Here is a 15,863-nt window from a genome sequence, read left to right on the forward strand (position 1 = left end):
AAAAATATAACATCTGAAACCTGAGGCATCACTGTGAGGAAGAACATTGGTACTGTGGTAGAGCTCACTCCTATCCCTGCTAAAGGACTTGATGGCAAAACCGCATGTGTTTTGAAATAGTGAGAGCCAGTTGTATATTTGGCTTAACAAGGTGTGTTTTTTCATAAGGCTTTTTCATTATTCCTAATTTTCCTTTAAAGAAAAAAAAAAAGAAACCTGCAGTATTTTAAAAACAACCTGAAAAATGTCAGCAATTTGAAATAAGTTTAATATTGAAGCTAATATTAAATACTTTTTTTCTTGAAGGAGAAAAAAATACTTTTATGAACAAATAGAAAAACCTGAAATACTGGTTTTAATTTCATACTGTCTTAACTTCTTCAATTGTTCATGTGAAGAGGGTGAACTCTACAAATTGTTTGTAGTGGTATGGCATACATTCCCTAAATGTATGGCTTGCTTTGTAGTACTTGGTGATTTTGGTGCAAAAAAAACATTGTTCTTGAGTTTCAGTTCTGTGGTTTATGGGAAACATTTGGAACTTTGGGAAAAAAGAACCACAGGCAACATTGCTTTCACAAAATGATGTTTCTTGGGTGACTTTAATTAGATGCACATGATGCATCTCTAAGTAGAGGCATTATAAGCTCTGAAACAGAAGTTTCAAATACATCTGCTCTGTACAAAGAGAGTGACTTTCCAGAAAGCCCATGACAGAGGAACAGCTCAAGAAACTGTCCAGTGACAGTTGTGCATTGCAAGTTTTGGATGTGGTTTTTTCATGTTCCCTTGGGACATGAAATCCTTTGGATCTCAGAAGGGGGATGCCCCCTGTGGGAGTGAATGAATGATGCACCACAGAGTACATGAATGCATGACCTGCTGTGGAGCCAGAGTTATTAAAAAGGCTTTCATTGAAAGAATTTCCCCTCAAGTTGGGTGAAATTTAATCCTTTATATGGAAGCAGCTGAGCATTGCAAAAGTATGTTTGTCCATTGGAACAGAAATAATTTCAGAGCTTCATCTGCAAGAAACTTCTGTCATTAGGCAGAGACTTGCACTTGGTGATGACAGGTTCTCAGAGATGGGAAAACAAGATTACTGCAGCACGGGAGGTGCTGTGAAGTCTTTTAGCACCAGTCTCTAATCCTGCTATCACTCTGTTTTCCAGTCTTCCTCCAAAGCATCACCCAGCTTTTAAACAGTGCAGTATCCTTAAAAAAAAAAATTATCTTTTCTGAAAGAAAACTCTTCAGGTTTGTAGTTCCCTGCAGCACTGAGCCTCACATTTCTTCCTCCTAGACCTGCCTGCTGTGCTGTGCAGGAACTTCTTCTATATTATGCAATCAAAGGAAACTAGAAAGAAAGAAATAAAACTTTCTTGTTGATAGACCTTTACAAGTAGGGACATTTTGTGAGCTATGGGAAGCTGAGTTGTTTTTGGGCAGCATAATTTATTAGGTACACCAGTAATACCTGTCCAATGACTAAATTCTACTCAAGTGTATGATCTCTGCTTGTGAGAAACTTTTATGATTAGCATGCTGGGTTCTGGATTATCCTGCTTTGGCAGTGGAGGTAATTCCTGGTTTTTTGAATGAGCTCAAACCCACAAAATATGTCTTCTGTGAAGCTGAACTTCAGTTTAATTAAGGATCTTGAGATGGCTATGTTCATGAACTGCAAACTGTGATTGTCAACTATAATAACTTATTTTCATTAGTCTGTACAGCCCACAAGCCTGTAGGCATGTCAGAAAGTTAATTAAACCTCTTTGTGCAGGCAACTGAAAAACATATGTTAGATTTATCCTGGAGTTAAGTTTATTTAATTAAAAAAAATAGTCTTTACATAACTAAAGAAAAAGTGATTTAAACTTTTTTTTTGTTTTATGATGGAAGAAGATAAAGCTAGTGTAAGTTATTTTTGATCTGTGTGCACAAAAGTGCAGAATACGTTTGCAACATTTGTGTAAAGTATCCTATAAATAAGGAGTAAAAGTAAAGTTTGTAATCAGTTTTCATCCTTCCAGAAGATGGAAGTCCACACCAGGAATAGTTAGAGGACAGTCAGGAACAGGAGATAATATGTTTAAAGCAGAGACAAATTTTGCAGAAAAAAGAGCTTCAGAAAAGATGCAGCATGAAAAAAGGACATTGTTAACTTAGGAAACTGGAAAATAAATGAGAAAAAAATTTAAAGGTCCTCATATAATAAATATTCTGAACTAAGGAAAGGGATGCTAAATGTTCTTGATTGATTTTGTTTGATTAATTTTTAATAATTAAAGAGCTGTTAGGGAATGAGCTGTTTGTTAGTTTAAGCAGTGGACTAAGACTTGGGAAACCACAAGCCTTGCTCCATTTCTGCCAATAACCTTCTGGGACACTTTGGGCAAGTTGCTTCATCTACCAGTTTCTTGGTTTCCTGCTCTGTTTCTTGGAGCTAAGAATAGAAAAATTTAGGTTGCAAAAGATGACTGAATCCAACTGTTAACCCAGCACTGCCAAACCACTAAACCACGTCCTCAAGTGCCACATCTTCACATCTTTTAAATACCTCCAGAGATGGTGGCTCAAAGTCTTTGCTGGACACCCTGTTCCTGTGATATTTTCTGAAAAATCCTTTCCTTAGAATTTTTTCTCCTGAGAAGCAGAGAGGCCTCAGGAACAAAATGTAAACAATGATTATCTGCTGCTGTGGAATGCAACAGGTGGCTCTGTGATTGGTCTCATGTGGTTGTTTCTAATTAATGGCCAATCACAGTCCAGCTGTCTGGACTGTCTCGGTCAGTCACAGGATTTTGTTATCATTCCTTTTTTATTCTTAGCTAGCCTTCTGATGAAATCCTTTCTTATATTCTTTTAGTATAGTTTTAATATAATATATATCATAAAATAATAAATCAAGCCTTCTGAAACATGGAGTCAACATTCTCATCTCTTCCCTCATCCTAAGACCCCTGCAAACACCACCATGTGTTCCAATGCCTGATGACCTTTTCAGTGGAGAGTTTTTTCCAAATATCCAATATAAATCTCCCACACACATGGGAGTCAGGACACACAGGGATGCAATGGCTCATAATGGGCAGAGGTCTGGGTTTCTGGTAAGAGAAGCTTGTTTGTAAGTGTTTTATTGCATTTCAGGTCTCAGAACTTCCTAATATTAACACAGGAAAAAAAGATTTTTTGGGAGAAATTGGTTATATGGTGCAACTCTCCTATTTCCCATACCAGGATTTTCAATAAGTCCATATTTAACTCTCCTCTCATCAATGCTTTGTTTGCTTGGTGTTTTTAGCTCACTGAACCCTAGCGATTTCAAGAAAGATCCCTCCGTTCTCCACATCACTAAATCTCAAGGAAGATATGGGTCCACACCATCACCTCAGCCAAAACTCCCCTCCCAGCACTCACTACAGACACAGGGAACCAGTAACACTGACAGAACTCAGGTTGCACAGCTGCCCACGGCCAACGGCGTGTCGGCGCAGGAGGAAGAGGAGCGGCGATCGCCGGAGCGCGGCTCGGCCGCATCCACCCCGCTCCCGGCCGGTGCCACGGACAGCAGCTTGACAAACGGGGAAGGAGAAAGCACTCACACAGAGTCCCTGCCAAGTGTGGCTGCCTGTGAGGAGCAGATGCTCAACAGCTGCCACAGGACTCCCAGCAGTGACACGCTGCTCCCACCCGAAAATGAAACTCTAGGAATTGATGCTGATGTCAAGGAAGAGCCGGCTGAGGAAAGCAGTAAACAAGATCAACCTGTAGAAATAAAGGTAAGGAGAGAAATGCTTTCATTCCTGATATAGCGCTACTTTTTGTATTTTCTCTAGGTTTTTATGTATAAAATAGGCTTCCAGGAGCAGGTCAGAAATTGAAAATATTTTGGTTATTTTCCCTCTGAAAAAAGATGAGAAAAAAATCTTGCTTGCTTTTTCCCACACTCTCCTCTCCTTTGCTTGTCTCCTCATCCCCTTGGCCCTTTCCCCATTAGTTATCTGAGGTTTAAAAAAAAGTGAAACTCAAACACGTGTGCCTGTTTAGCACCGTGCTTCAGCTGTGCTAGCCTACAAGGGACACATGTTAGTGGTGTATATGAAATAAAATGCCATGTGCAGTAAACTGTCATGACAGAGCTTCAGGCAGAAGAGTTGTGTGAATCCCTAACTTGGATGTAGTTGTCAAGTCAAAGCTGGAAAGGCAGTGGCAGTCTGCTAGTGATCAGATAGATGCAATGTTCAGGGTATACTAAATACACAACTTTTTACCAAGGAGAACTTGTATCATGATGAATTTGAACTCCCTTGTGAGGAAGAATTTAAATGCTTAAGCGAAGTAAGTGGGTGGAAGGAAACCTGTCTTGGGAAATTAATTGCTGAAAAATGGTGCATACTTTTCACTTGTGAAAGTTTACTTGTGAGTTTGCCTCCTTTTACCAAAGCAGTAAATGTGATTAACAGTTCTGGTCCAGCCATCCCCTGTTTGGCAGGGGGAGCTTGCCCAGCCTGCCCAGCGTTCCCTTTCACCACAGAGCCAAACAGCTGATGCTGGAAAAGCTCCTCACTGCTGGTCAGGTGTGCACCTGCAGCAGCTCACTGCAACCCTTGAGTTTGGTTAGCTGGGGGTCACATACATACGTGCCTGGAGGGAAATTTTGTAATTCTGTGAGTGGGAAAGGTGGATGAAATATCCTGGGTAATGATAAGAAAATGATGGGCTGTGTGGTTTTCTTCTTTTTTTAGGGGTTGTTTTTTTTTTCTGTAATGTTTTTTTTCCAGTAATGAGTGAATGTTATGATCCCCACCTAAGCATAAGCCTGGGTACAGTCCAAGGCACTTTTGGCCTGCCACACCTGTGATAATGTTTCTGTCTCCTGTTGGATAATGCCTGTTTCCCCTCTCTGTGCCTATGAAGTGCTGAATTCTCCGTGGGCAACGATGTAAAGCTTGAATCCAAGTCACGCAGTAAGGTGCTGGGAGCATTTTCAAGAAAAAAAGCTGAAAAGGGAAGCAATTCTGTTTTTTTTTTTCAGTTCAGGAAGGAACTGGGCAAATGCTAATGGCAGCAACCTCATTAAAACCTGTCTTTGAGCTGCTGGGACCAGCACATGTGATCTGTCTTATATTGACACTGAGTCAGCTTGTGAGGTGTAATGTGAGTGTACCTAGATGTATATTGTTCACTGGTGCTTGAAGGGTACAAAACCAAGACATAGCCATGCAGGATGACTTTTAAGCTTGCACTGATGCAGAACTGAGTCTGTAAAACTGAGCTGGGTCACAGCAACCCTTCCTGAGATACCTTGTGCAACAAGGACTTTCCCTTTAGTCTGGTGGGGTTAAGAAGTATGTCTGCCACCCTTTACAGAGTCAAACACTGATTTAGTTTAGATTAATGCAACCTGGAGATGAAAATCAGTCCTGTGGTGGTCTAAGTAACTGCTGCCATGCTGTCTGAATTAGGAGAGGGATGATGAGCACCAGGAGAGTTCTGGTGGAGCTTTAAGCTGTTTCTGTGTTCAAGCACACACTGGTAAGAAGTAAGAGCATTAGACAATCTGTGATTTTGCTAAATGCCTACTTAGTCATTATAGAATATTAAAACTGGGATGCAGTCCAGTTGAAGTTGCTCCACACAGGATAACAGCACTCTCCTGCCCTTTTGATTAAAAATGTAAGTACAGTTGAATAAAAGCAAAAGGAGCAGATGCATGTGAGTCATAATCAAACTTTGAGTCTGATATATGTATTTTGATGCTGATGCAAAGTATCTTGTCTCTTGCATGTCATGTTTCTTAGTTCAGGAAAGAGCAGAAAGTGGTGCTCTCCCTCTTTGTAAATGTGTACATGTACAGTAGAAGTAATCCTAAATCCACAGCTGGAAGGGGTGAATTAAATTGGCAACTGGTGCAAAACCAATGCAGAAATTACTTTTTGGACTTGGAAAAGAAGGCTTGTTTTGAAACAGTGTTGCTCTTACAATTATTCCTCTCCCTCTCGCCCCAGTCGCTGTAGATCTTACTAAAGACAGATTATTGCAGGTTCTGGAAAAAGTTGAGCAAAACTTATTATATTTGGCAGTGATCTGAAACAATTTCCCCAAACAGCCAGAGTAGAGTATCCTTTATTTCTCTTATTTACTGAATTAGTTTGAAGGTAATGAAACACAATCATAACAAGCAAAAAGACAATTAAAAAGTTAAAACTTTCCTGCCTTGCAGCAGAAACACCTCCTGTCATAAGAATTGGTTTGTGTAAACTGCGGAGGCTGAATAGTACAAGAACATCTCAATCAATTAACTTCCTGAATAACATCTTGTGGGGAATCTGCTGCTGCAGCTAACTGAGGACAAGAGGACAAATGTGTCAGTGTTTGCTGTGGGACTGGTAGGAAATAGGGATATAGACTGCCTGCATGCCACAGATGGGGAGAATCCACTGAACATCTTTTAATCAAGTCCTTATAGGATGTCTTCTTTTAATGATAGTGCTGGGGGCTCTGATGTTTCAGATGCAGAAACCTGGTGTAGATACTGGATTTCTAAATGTAAACTTTCACAAGTTTAACCAGGGTAAAATTTTTGGTTTTGCAAAGTTAATTCTCTGCCAAGAAATGTTTTGCTGTTGAAAGACTTGAGAGGTTCTACCACCTCGTTGATTCTACAGTTTTTGGTCATCTTTGGGAATAGTACAGGGAACAAAGGTGTGTCTCTTCAGCAACCAATATGAATGCATAAATCTTCTTGTGAACAGTCACTACTTTAGGGATACCAAAATTTTCCTGCTTTCTTGGTTGCTGTGCAAGAAACAAGTACAGTCTAATTTAAATTTTATTTCTTCATACTCTACTTCTCTCACCCTGCCTGTGTTGTTTAATATATTCCTTCAAATCCCTCGGGGCAAGGGCTATGCCTGAGTAAGAGTGAATCATATACATCACTGTCATGTTGGCAGGTACAGTTTTCTTGACAGGAGATGGCTCCTCTTTGGTTTGGATAATAAGAAAGTTAATACTTTCACCAGCATTTTTCACACCTCTTCTTACTTTCAGAGTTCAAAATCACTTACTTTAATTTCTTTCTTGCATAGTAATATAATTATTCTAAGGATGTGCAGCTTTGTAATAAATTACAGCTGACAAATTTACTGTAAGCATTGGAGTAGAGATTCAGGTTTGCAGTCCCTGCTGATGCAACTCTTGGTCTCTCACACTGCTGATATTTTGCTCCAGGGATGAAATAATGTACCTGTGTAATGTAAATGTTCTCTATATAGCACACTAGCCATTTCTGCTTGGTTTTATATGTTGAGTTGCCACGTGTTATGGATTGTCACAGAAGTTTAAAATGTTCCTTGAAATAATTGTTCTTTGAAGTTCCCCCCAACAGCACCCTCTGCTTCCCCACTGAGGACACGATGAAAGAAAAGCAGTAGTAGAGTTTTCTGCTATTTTGCACTGATCTGACCCTGTAGGTGTGTGTTCTTAAGCTGGAATAGGAACACGCCACAGCAATTAAAATATAACTCATCTGTGATGTGCATCTTTCCCCCACACAGAAGATCCCTCTGTCAGGTTGTGCAATTGATGTAGAAAGGAGGTGCAGGTTCAAGAATTAAGATGATGTCTAAGGTTGATTCTGAGAGGATTGGAAATCTGGGCTCAGCTCGTTTTATGTGATTTTTTTTTTTGGCGTTTGTTATGCATGATTTTCCCTCTCTTAATTAGTTCAAGTAACCTTCTAAAAACTGGATTGCTTCTATAGCACTGCTTCAGGGACAAAGTGGGGTTCTGGGGTGAGAAAAAATAAAATAAAATTACTGAGGAACCAGTAACCTCCATGGTTTTGTGCCTCAAGTCCACATGAGAGATCTTTTGTAAATGGCTGCACTAAGCAGCAAGCTGTAGCTGTAATAGCTAATCCTCCAGCTCCCTGCAATGTCTCTTGACAGCACTTAAAACACTGTTCTGCAGGTTACTGTGGTTGCTATGCTGATTTAAACAGATTTAATGAACAGCTTTGAAGTCACTATTGAAAGCCTGTTTTTAGGGAGGAGGTTTGCCATGTAGCAGTGCAACTGTGAACACTGCAGATTAGAACTGAAATACGTTGAAATTTGGAATACTTATTGAATACCAAAATGGGGAAAAAATGCACTGAACTGCTTTAAATATAAGACTGTACTTTAATATTCTGTATTCTTCATACAATTTTTGTAAAGGTACTTGCAAATGTTTCTCATAGCCTTGTGGGAAGCAGTGGGCAGCTTGAAATCAGAAACCACTCAAGCTCTCCTCTTTATTTTTTGTTTATGAAGAATTTTTATGGTTTGTCTAGCAATTACCAGTTTCCCATAAGTACTGTGATAATACTGCCATTTATTTCAGGAAGACTCTGATGTTGTTAGATGTGAACAGACTATCACTAGATCTGGAGAAAGAACCTTGTAATGGAAGTGTCAGTTTGTTGAGCCTGACACTTGCAAGCCTGAGGCATTTCCCTAATGTTTTGACATTGTAGAAGGCTGTCCTTTCATTGTTTGTTGTGGAGTAATTTTGCCCAGCAACTTACAATTACATATTCTAACATATTTAGTTTAATATTGAAAATTGAGTGAATGTTTTAAGTTTCTGTTCAGCAGAAGAATCAGAAATATATTTTGCAGAATAAAATATTTTAAAATGAAAGCTTCCCTTAAAATGCAAAAATTACTTCCATAAAGACTTAATGAAGGAGTCCTCTAATTGCAGTCAATAATTATTCAGCAATGAATGTATTGGTGAACATAAAACATCTTGTACCACATTTTTCAATAATTTTGCTGTGCAAAGAACGTACAGTTCAAATAAGTTCTGGAATGGGGCGGGGGTGGGCACTGAGTGCTCCCATCTGTTCCCTCTTACTCTGTAAATCAGCTCCTCCAGCTCTGAAAGGTCAGTGGTACTCAGTTACCAGGATGTGAGCTGATCTGTTGAGTAGGGAGTTGGTGCTTTGGCAAAGATCCCTATACAAACTGGAAAATACTACATCTTCTAGGCTTTGAATTTTGCTTCACAATTTGATTTTTAACATTCTCTGGCTTTTGTATGTGTTGATTAAACTGTGAGAAATTATGTATTTTTCAAAGTTGGTGTTTATTACTAAATGTTAAACTTGTATTTCAGTTTTTGGACTATAAGGTAGTCATAAGTATTTTCAATTTTTTTATTATTATTAATTATATTTTCTTCAGTATCCTGAGAGTTGCTCTTCTTTTTTTCCAGGAGACAGATGAGCAGAAACGTCACAAAATTGCCAATGAACTTCTGCAAACAGAAAAGGCCTATGTTAGCCGACTGGACCTCCTAGATGGGGTACATTTTTCTCAACTTTGCTTTTATTGTGTTGCCTTGAATTCACTCAAATGGCTATGTATAAGTGTAGGTATAAATTACATGAGGTGTGGCATGTTTTTCACAATTTGCTGATTTTCCTGCCAGTCATTTTCTGTTCCCTCACGGTTTTGCCTTTGCTTCTAATTTAAGAGTGCTGTATTTTTAAATAAGTATTAGAATTTTGTGGCTATTAATGCAATATGTTCTGTGTGTGGGGATGTCACTTTAAGCAATCATGCTGGTAACCAACAAGGAGGATGGATAAGCATGTTTTGGCTTTCAGTGAATTGGAGTGAATGTTGCAATCACCCACTCATTAGAAAATTACTAAATCCTCCTAATTTGAACCACCCAATCAGAATTTTTCTTTAGTCCCAAAGAACCTAGAAATTGCCCATTCCAAAAAGAATATCCTCTGTTTTCCCATGACAAATTTAGAAGCAGAAGTTACTCTTCCTGCAAGGAAAGGGTTGGACTCTCATGCTTTGTACAATCTAGCTGATATTTCTTAAACGTAAAAGTCTGTGCTTGAGAATTTTCCTTCCTAAGTCTTGTTTGCTTTCCACATAACACATATACACTTTACTTGGGTGCCTCTAGCTTTGCATTGCCTTACTACAGCATATTTTTCTCAGACTCTACAGTTTAAATTTCTCAGATTCAGTGCAGAAATTTTGTACAAACAGTTGATGAAAAGTAAAAAGTCTCAATTGATACAATAATTGTTCAGGCTGCTTGGGGATCTAAGTAATTGTCCTCAAGAAAGTGGATTTACACAGCAGACCTACATTGTGATAGATGTATGGTAACTTCTAAAGCCAAAATATTGCAGGGGAAAAAAAGTGATTTAGAGAACTTTAAAAATAAAAAAATATGTTTATTTCCTGCATAGATTTTTCTGATGGGTAATGTACAATTATTTTCCTTGATGGCTTTTTAAGTGCATTACTGCTATGTCTGTTTTTCAAATATTAACTGGAGAAAATCCTGAAAAATGAGTTTAAAACACAGCTGCTCAACTGCTGCTAATGAGAGGAAAGCAGAAGACTAGGAAGGGACTGTTATATTTCTGAACTTGGTTAAAAAGTTGTGTAATCTTTATGGTCTTCAAAGGAACTTACTGTCCTGTTGGCAATGCAGCAAACTGGGCATATTTTAGAGTGTATGTGGAGAAAAATGTTTTTTTTTCTTTTAAGACACTTCAGCTGTCTCAGTTGGGGTGATCAAAGTTGCTGTCTTCAGACTCTTTTCTTCTTTTGCAAGTCCTTACCCAGACTTTTGAAGCTTTTTCTAGGGATATACAATCTGTTCAAGCATGGGAGAGGGTGGCAGAGGGACAAGAGCTCTCCAAAAGCACAGTTTTTTTGTGATGTGCATATTAACAGATGCACATTTTGTAGGTGCACCTAGTCAGATTGAGCCCACTGAAGGAGAAAAAAGATATTTATTTTTAAAAGATACTATAGTCCACTCAGAACTGGGTATCTTCTGTACTTTAAATGATACGTAGGGACCACTCATAGTCTGCCAACTACTTTGATTTCAAAAGGATAAGGGGATACAGCATTCAAGGGAATTGGTGGGGCTAATGGTGATCAGACATCATGCTAATTGCAAAGAACAGAAGAGTGGAAAATACTGCTGGAAGACTGGGAAAGCTGAGATGATGTAGCTGTTAAAACAGACAGGATGAAATGTCTGGAGCTGCTCCCAAATGGCACTGCTTCAGCTTGGCTCTCCTTGTGTCAGCCCTGCCTGCAGTGCTCTCCTGCCTTACAAGAACAAAAGGGGGGTGTAAGGGGAGGAGAAGCTTTTCACTTCCAGAGAGGCAAAGGCAATGAATGAATGAATCACTACCCATCTGTATTATTGAAGTATTTATCTTGCCTCAGCTGGAGCAGGAGGGGTGGATAGGTGGTCTTCCATTGGTTAAATATAATAGGCTGATAAGTTTGTGGCTCTTTTTCTGTATTGCAGGTATTCTATTCCAGACTCCTTGAGGAAGCCAACAGAGGTTCATTTCCACCTGAAGTGATTAATAAAATCTTTTCCAACATTTCATCAATAAATGCCTTCCACAGTAAATTCTTACTTCCGGAACTTGAAAAAAGAATGCAAGAATGGTAAGAGGCAATTCACTGGTTAATACACTTCTAAAACTGTGTCTGTAGAAACTTTCTTGCAGGGTTGAGGTGTAGGGAAAGTATCTTCAAATTAGCTCTCCAGGCCCAGGGACCACTGTGAGTAAGAGAACATCTGCTCTTCCACTCTTCCTCAGGATCTGACTCAGCAGAGGACTGGCATCATTTGCTCAAAATAAAGGACATGGATCATGAGTAACCTCACTGAAGCCAGTGAGATTGCTCATGATATTGCTAAATTAGGGGTTCAGACTCAAATTATGTGCTACCTGGTGAATTTATTTTACAGAGTACAAAGTTGAGGTAAATAACACATATGTGGTTTCTGATAATGCTGAAGTACAGTAACCTCTGTTTTTACTGCCTTTTGTAATAATGTGGGAAAGAATCATCTTCTTCTATGCTTTAGCTTTCTGTTTGAAATTAAAATCCATGCTAGATATATTTCAGGGCCATTTTCACCTCAGCTTTCCTTGACCTCTATTTGGAGCCAGCAAGGATAGAACAGGTGTAAATATACTGTGTAATACTCATGTACAGATGTAGTATCTTTATCCTGCCTTGGTGTGTGTGTGTGTGTGATTCTGGACATATTAAAACACAGCCGTACACTTTTGGTCTCTTCTATGTAATTAAAAAAAAAGAAAAGGTCTCAAACCATTGCTGCTTCCCTACCTTCTTTGGGAAAAAGGGTAACCTCATTTAAAAAGAAATTGTAAATACAGTTTCATCCAGTCATTTCACCTCAGCACTTGTTTGGCTCCTATATTCTATGTTATCTAGAATTTATTATGAGGAATTCAAGTGTTTGTCCATACATAATTTCCAGCTACACTATCATATAGCTCCTTTATTGTCAAAAAACACACCAAGAATGAGGGGAGAAAGACCTTTTTTTGTGATATATATGAAAATCTTAGACCATACAGTGGTGCTTTAGACAGCAGCTGTACATCTTCTGACTCTGTAAGATGATTCCCCTTTAAATGATGGTTCCTTAAAATAGAATACTTCACATGCACAAACACATGGTACCTCTAGGTAGTCTATAATGCAAGGAAGTAATAAAGTGTAAGCATTGTGAAATATGAGAAGTTCCTTGCAGAATGACTTGAGTAAGTAAAAACTACCCATTTCTTTTAAAAATCTGATAGGAAATAGGAATGCCTGGATTACACTAGAGTGCATGTTCATGAGAAGTGCAGTTTAGATGTTTCAAAAACAGCTCACACCACATTATGGCAGTGCTATGTAATTTGAAATGAGATTCAAGGTGTAATATTAAAATTCTGCTCTAGACACTTTATGGAGCACAGAATATGGGTTGCCTTACTTTACATATTTGCAGAATGCTAAACTGCTCACTACTATTGTGTGTATAATTATATGGCTTCAAAGGTTGAAAAGTGCTTTTGCAGATAAGCTTTGACTCTTTGTGTAGAGCTAATAAAGGATATCACAAGGATATTATCTTTTCTGAATTGTGTGAAAACAACCTTTGTGCTGTACCTGAGACAGCCTGTTTAAATGTCCTTGAAACACTGTGCTTTTGGGAGGAGTTAGAAAAAAGGGTGCAGTTGAAGACAGCTTTTTCTGATCATTGCTGAAGGTAAAACCTGGGGTAATTTTCTCTCCCCATCACTGGTCTCTGAAATTGTCTGGAATAATAGCTTCTGCCAGATACAGTCTTCTCAGAAGTTCCTCTCATTAGACACAAGAAATTAAGTATGTTCTATGGGTAGCATTATGTGCTTCTATTATTCTTTATCATCTAGCAAAAAAAGCTGGATAAAAATTTCTGACCTTTTCTTGAGTTGTGGTTTAAATTGAAAACTTAGAGTAAAAATATGTAAAGCAGATCAAAAGCAATTTCTTTTTTGGAAGAAAAGGCAGTGTGAATCTAAACTTACCAAGTGAAAGTGAAATTGTCTGGTACCTGCATTTTGAATGAGTTGAGCAACAGCTGGAGCTCAGTATCTCTTACAACATATGGCTTGAAAACGCCAGAACCAGCATTGTTGCAATATATTTCTCGTGAAAAGTGTGTAACAGAGCACAGCAGTGATCCCATGCCATAGAATCATCAAGTGGTTGGGCTTGGAACAGACCTGAAAGAACATCTAATTCCAACTCCCCTTCCATGGGCAGGGAGACCTTTCACTAGGCTATCAAACAAGATAATTAAATACAATACCCTGAGTCTTCTGGACCCAAGGATGACCAGTAGCAGGTACTTGGACATAACATAAGAGCCCTGCATGACTTAGAGACCAGCTTCCCACCCTGTCTTGTCCCCTCATTGCCAGCCCCAGCAGCACCCAGCCCCTCTGCCAGGTGTTACTCAGGAACTCTCTGCCCTGCAGAGGCAGCTGCAGCTGGACCAGTTCTTGACAGTCCTGCAATATTCACCATTCAAGTATAACTCTTCTGTTCTGCACAGCTTTTCTCTCAGAGAAGTGGTGTGTTGGAGTGGGCTGTAGAATTTTTCACTTTAGACTGCTGTGAGAACATTGATTTCAGACTTTTAGAAATCCATGCTGAGATAGTGATTTCTGAGTCTGTCCCTGAAAATGAGACATGAAATGTGCTTCCTATTGTAGTTCTTGGAGGTGCCTATGTGCTGCTCCACATTTTTTGTGTGCCCTGGGAGTGCAGTTTCTCTCAGCCTCTCCATCTGCTACTTTACTATTCTGTTTTATCTGAAGGTGCCATCAGGAGTTGGGAAAAACGTGGGAAAGTTCTCACAAAAGACTGGAATCCAAGGGATTATCTTTCCTTCATATGTTTCCTTAGATAATTAGTAATTAAAACCCGAATGTTAATACGTATGTTTATACAAGGGACAGAGTGGAAGCTGTACAGAATGGGTTTAGCCCTCAAACTAAACCACAGGTTAGATATTTTAAGGATTAAATTATGGTCAAAAGAAGATAATGGAATTTTAAGGAACTGCAGGTAAAGTAAATTAGGCCATGTTTTGTAAATAAAATCTTTCACGTCTTCAATTTATAGCTTTACTTATTGTAGTCCTCTACATGACCTGTGTTGCTCATACATCATCAAAGGGGATATAAACACACTTCCCTTGTGAATTCAGGTTTAATGCTTATGTTGGAACTCCATATGAGGCGATCCCAAACAGAAGGATTCTCTGTTAAACATTTGAAACATTTTATAAGCTTGAGTGACTTTTTTTCTTTCCATTTTGCTCTGAGATTCCACCCTCTTACTTTGCAGGACCACCACCCCTAGGATTGGAGATATTCTGCAGAAGTTGGCTCCTTTCCTCAAGATGTACGGCGAGTACGTGAAGAATTTCGACAACGCGATGGAACTGGTGAAAACATGGACTGAACGGTCACCTCAGTTCAAATTCATTATCCAAGACATTCAGGTAATGGTGAGAACAATGGAGATCCTCAAGTGATATATAAAATGCATAGGTTTGTGGATGAAAAAAGGATTAAAGAGGAAATGACATACCAAATCCCTTAGAATTAAGGTAGTTGTTTTTATCCACTTCACACTGCGTTTTTCCCTACTCCTTCCTGCCTATGTGCACAACCCACCCACAAAAATCCAGATTTTTTCTCCAGCAAAATAGAAGAGCAAATTGTAAAGGTTGAAATATCTGAAGATTATAAAAATAGTGCATTTTGTTGTAAATACCATTTTAGGGTGAAGTGAAAAGGCAGTGCATCCCTAGATCCCTGCACTGCATTCGGTAATACTGTGTTTTCTCACAGTAACGCTGAGCACAGGCAGCTGAAGAGCCCAGGGATGCCAGTCTTTCCCAAAGGCTCGTTTCACACCCTCTGGTGCTCCCTGGGGGTGTCTCTGGGAATTGGCAGGTGTGTGTCCTGCTGCAGTCTGAGCATGTAGATTTTAATGCAATTTTTGTTTTTATAATCTAATTCCATCTAAGATTATGGAAATGAATATACACCTTAAGATGCAAGGGAGGGACACTGCTGAGGGAGTTGACATTGTAAATGAAATTCAAAGAAAGCATTCCCTCCTCAGATAGGTAAAACATACCTTTGTAGCCCATTAGAGTGATTGTTTATATATGTGGTCATGAACTGTTCTTACTAATTTAGGAGTATTTCTCTTGAGTGTTTTACAAACCTATTTTAAAATACACTCGAGTTTAAAAGATTTTTTTTTTGTAAGACTGTCAAATACTTAGAAAAGTTTTTGCAGTTATTTTTTTGGTGAAGATTTTCTGATTATCTGGTTTGGTAAAATAGTTCTGTATTTTTTCAGAAGATCTATCATGCATGTCTCAAAATACATTGTTTGTTTCATCAACCATAACTTTTATTTTATGGTATTGTAATGACA

The 15,863-nt window shown here is 38.8% G+C and overlaps 1 protein-coding gene across 1 annotated transcript in view; it reads left to right on the forward strand.

Annotated features, from left to right (window-relative positions):
• Positions 1-15,863, forward strand: part of FGD4 (FYVE, RhoGEF and PH domain containing 4) — a 56,475-nt gene that overhangs the window by 22,813 nt on the left and 17,799 nt on the right. The window contains exons 4-7 of the mRNA XM_066549643.1: positions 3,305-3,782; positions 9,268-9,357; positions 11,356-11,501; positions 14,757-14,913. Coding sequence (XP_066405740.1) covers positions 3,305-3,782; positions 9,268-9,357; positions 11,356-11,501; positions 14,757-14,913 — 871 coding nt within the window. The remainder of the gene's footprint in view (positions 1-3,304; positions 3,783-9,267; positions 9,358-11,355; positions 11,502-14,756; positions 14,914-15,863) is intronic.

The sequence above is a fragment of the Molothrus aeneus genome, chromosome 5, assembly GCF_037042795.1.
Source record: "Molothrus aeneus isolate 106 chromosome 5, BPBGC_Maene_1.0, whole genome shotgun sequence".
In the NCBI taxonomy this organism is placed as follows: domain Eukaryota; kingdom Metazoa; phylum Chordata; class Aves; order Passeriformes; family Icteridae; genus Molothrus; species Molothrus aeneus.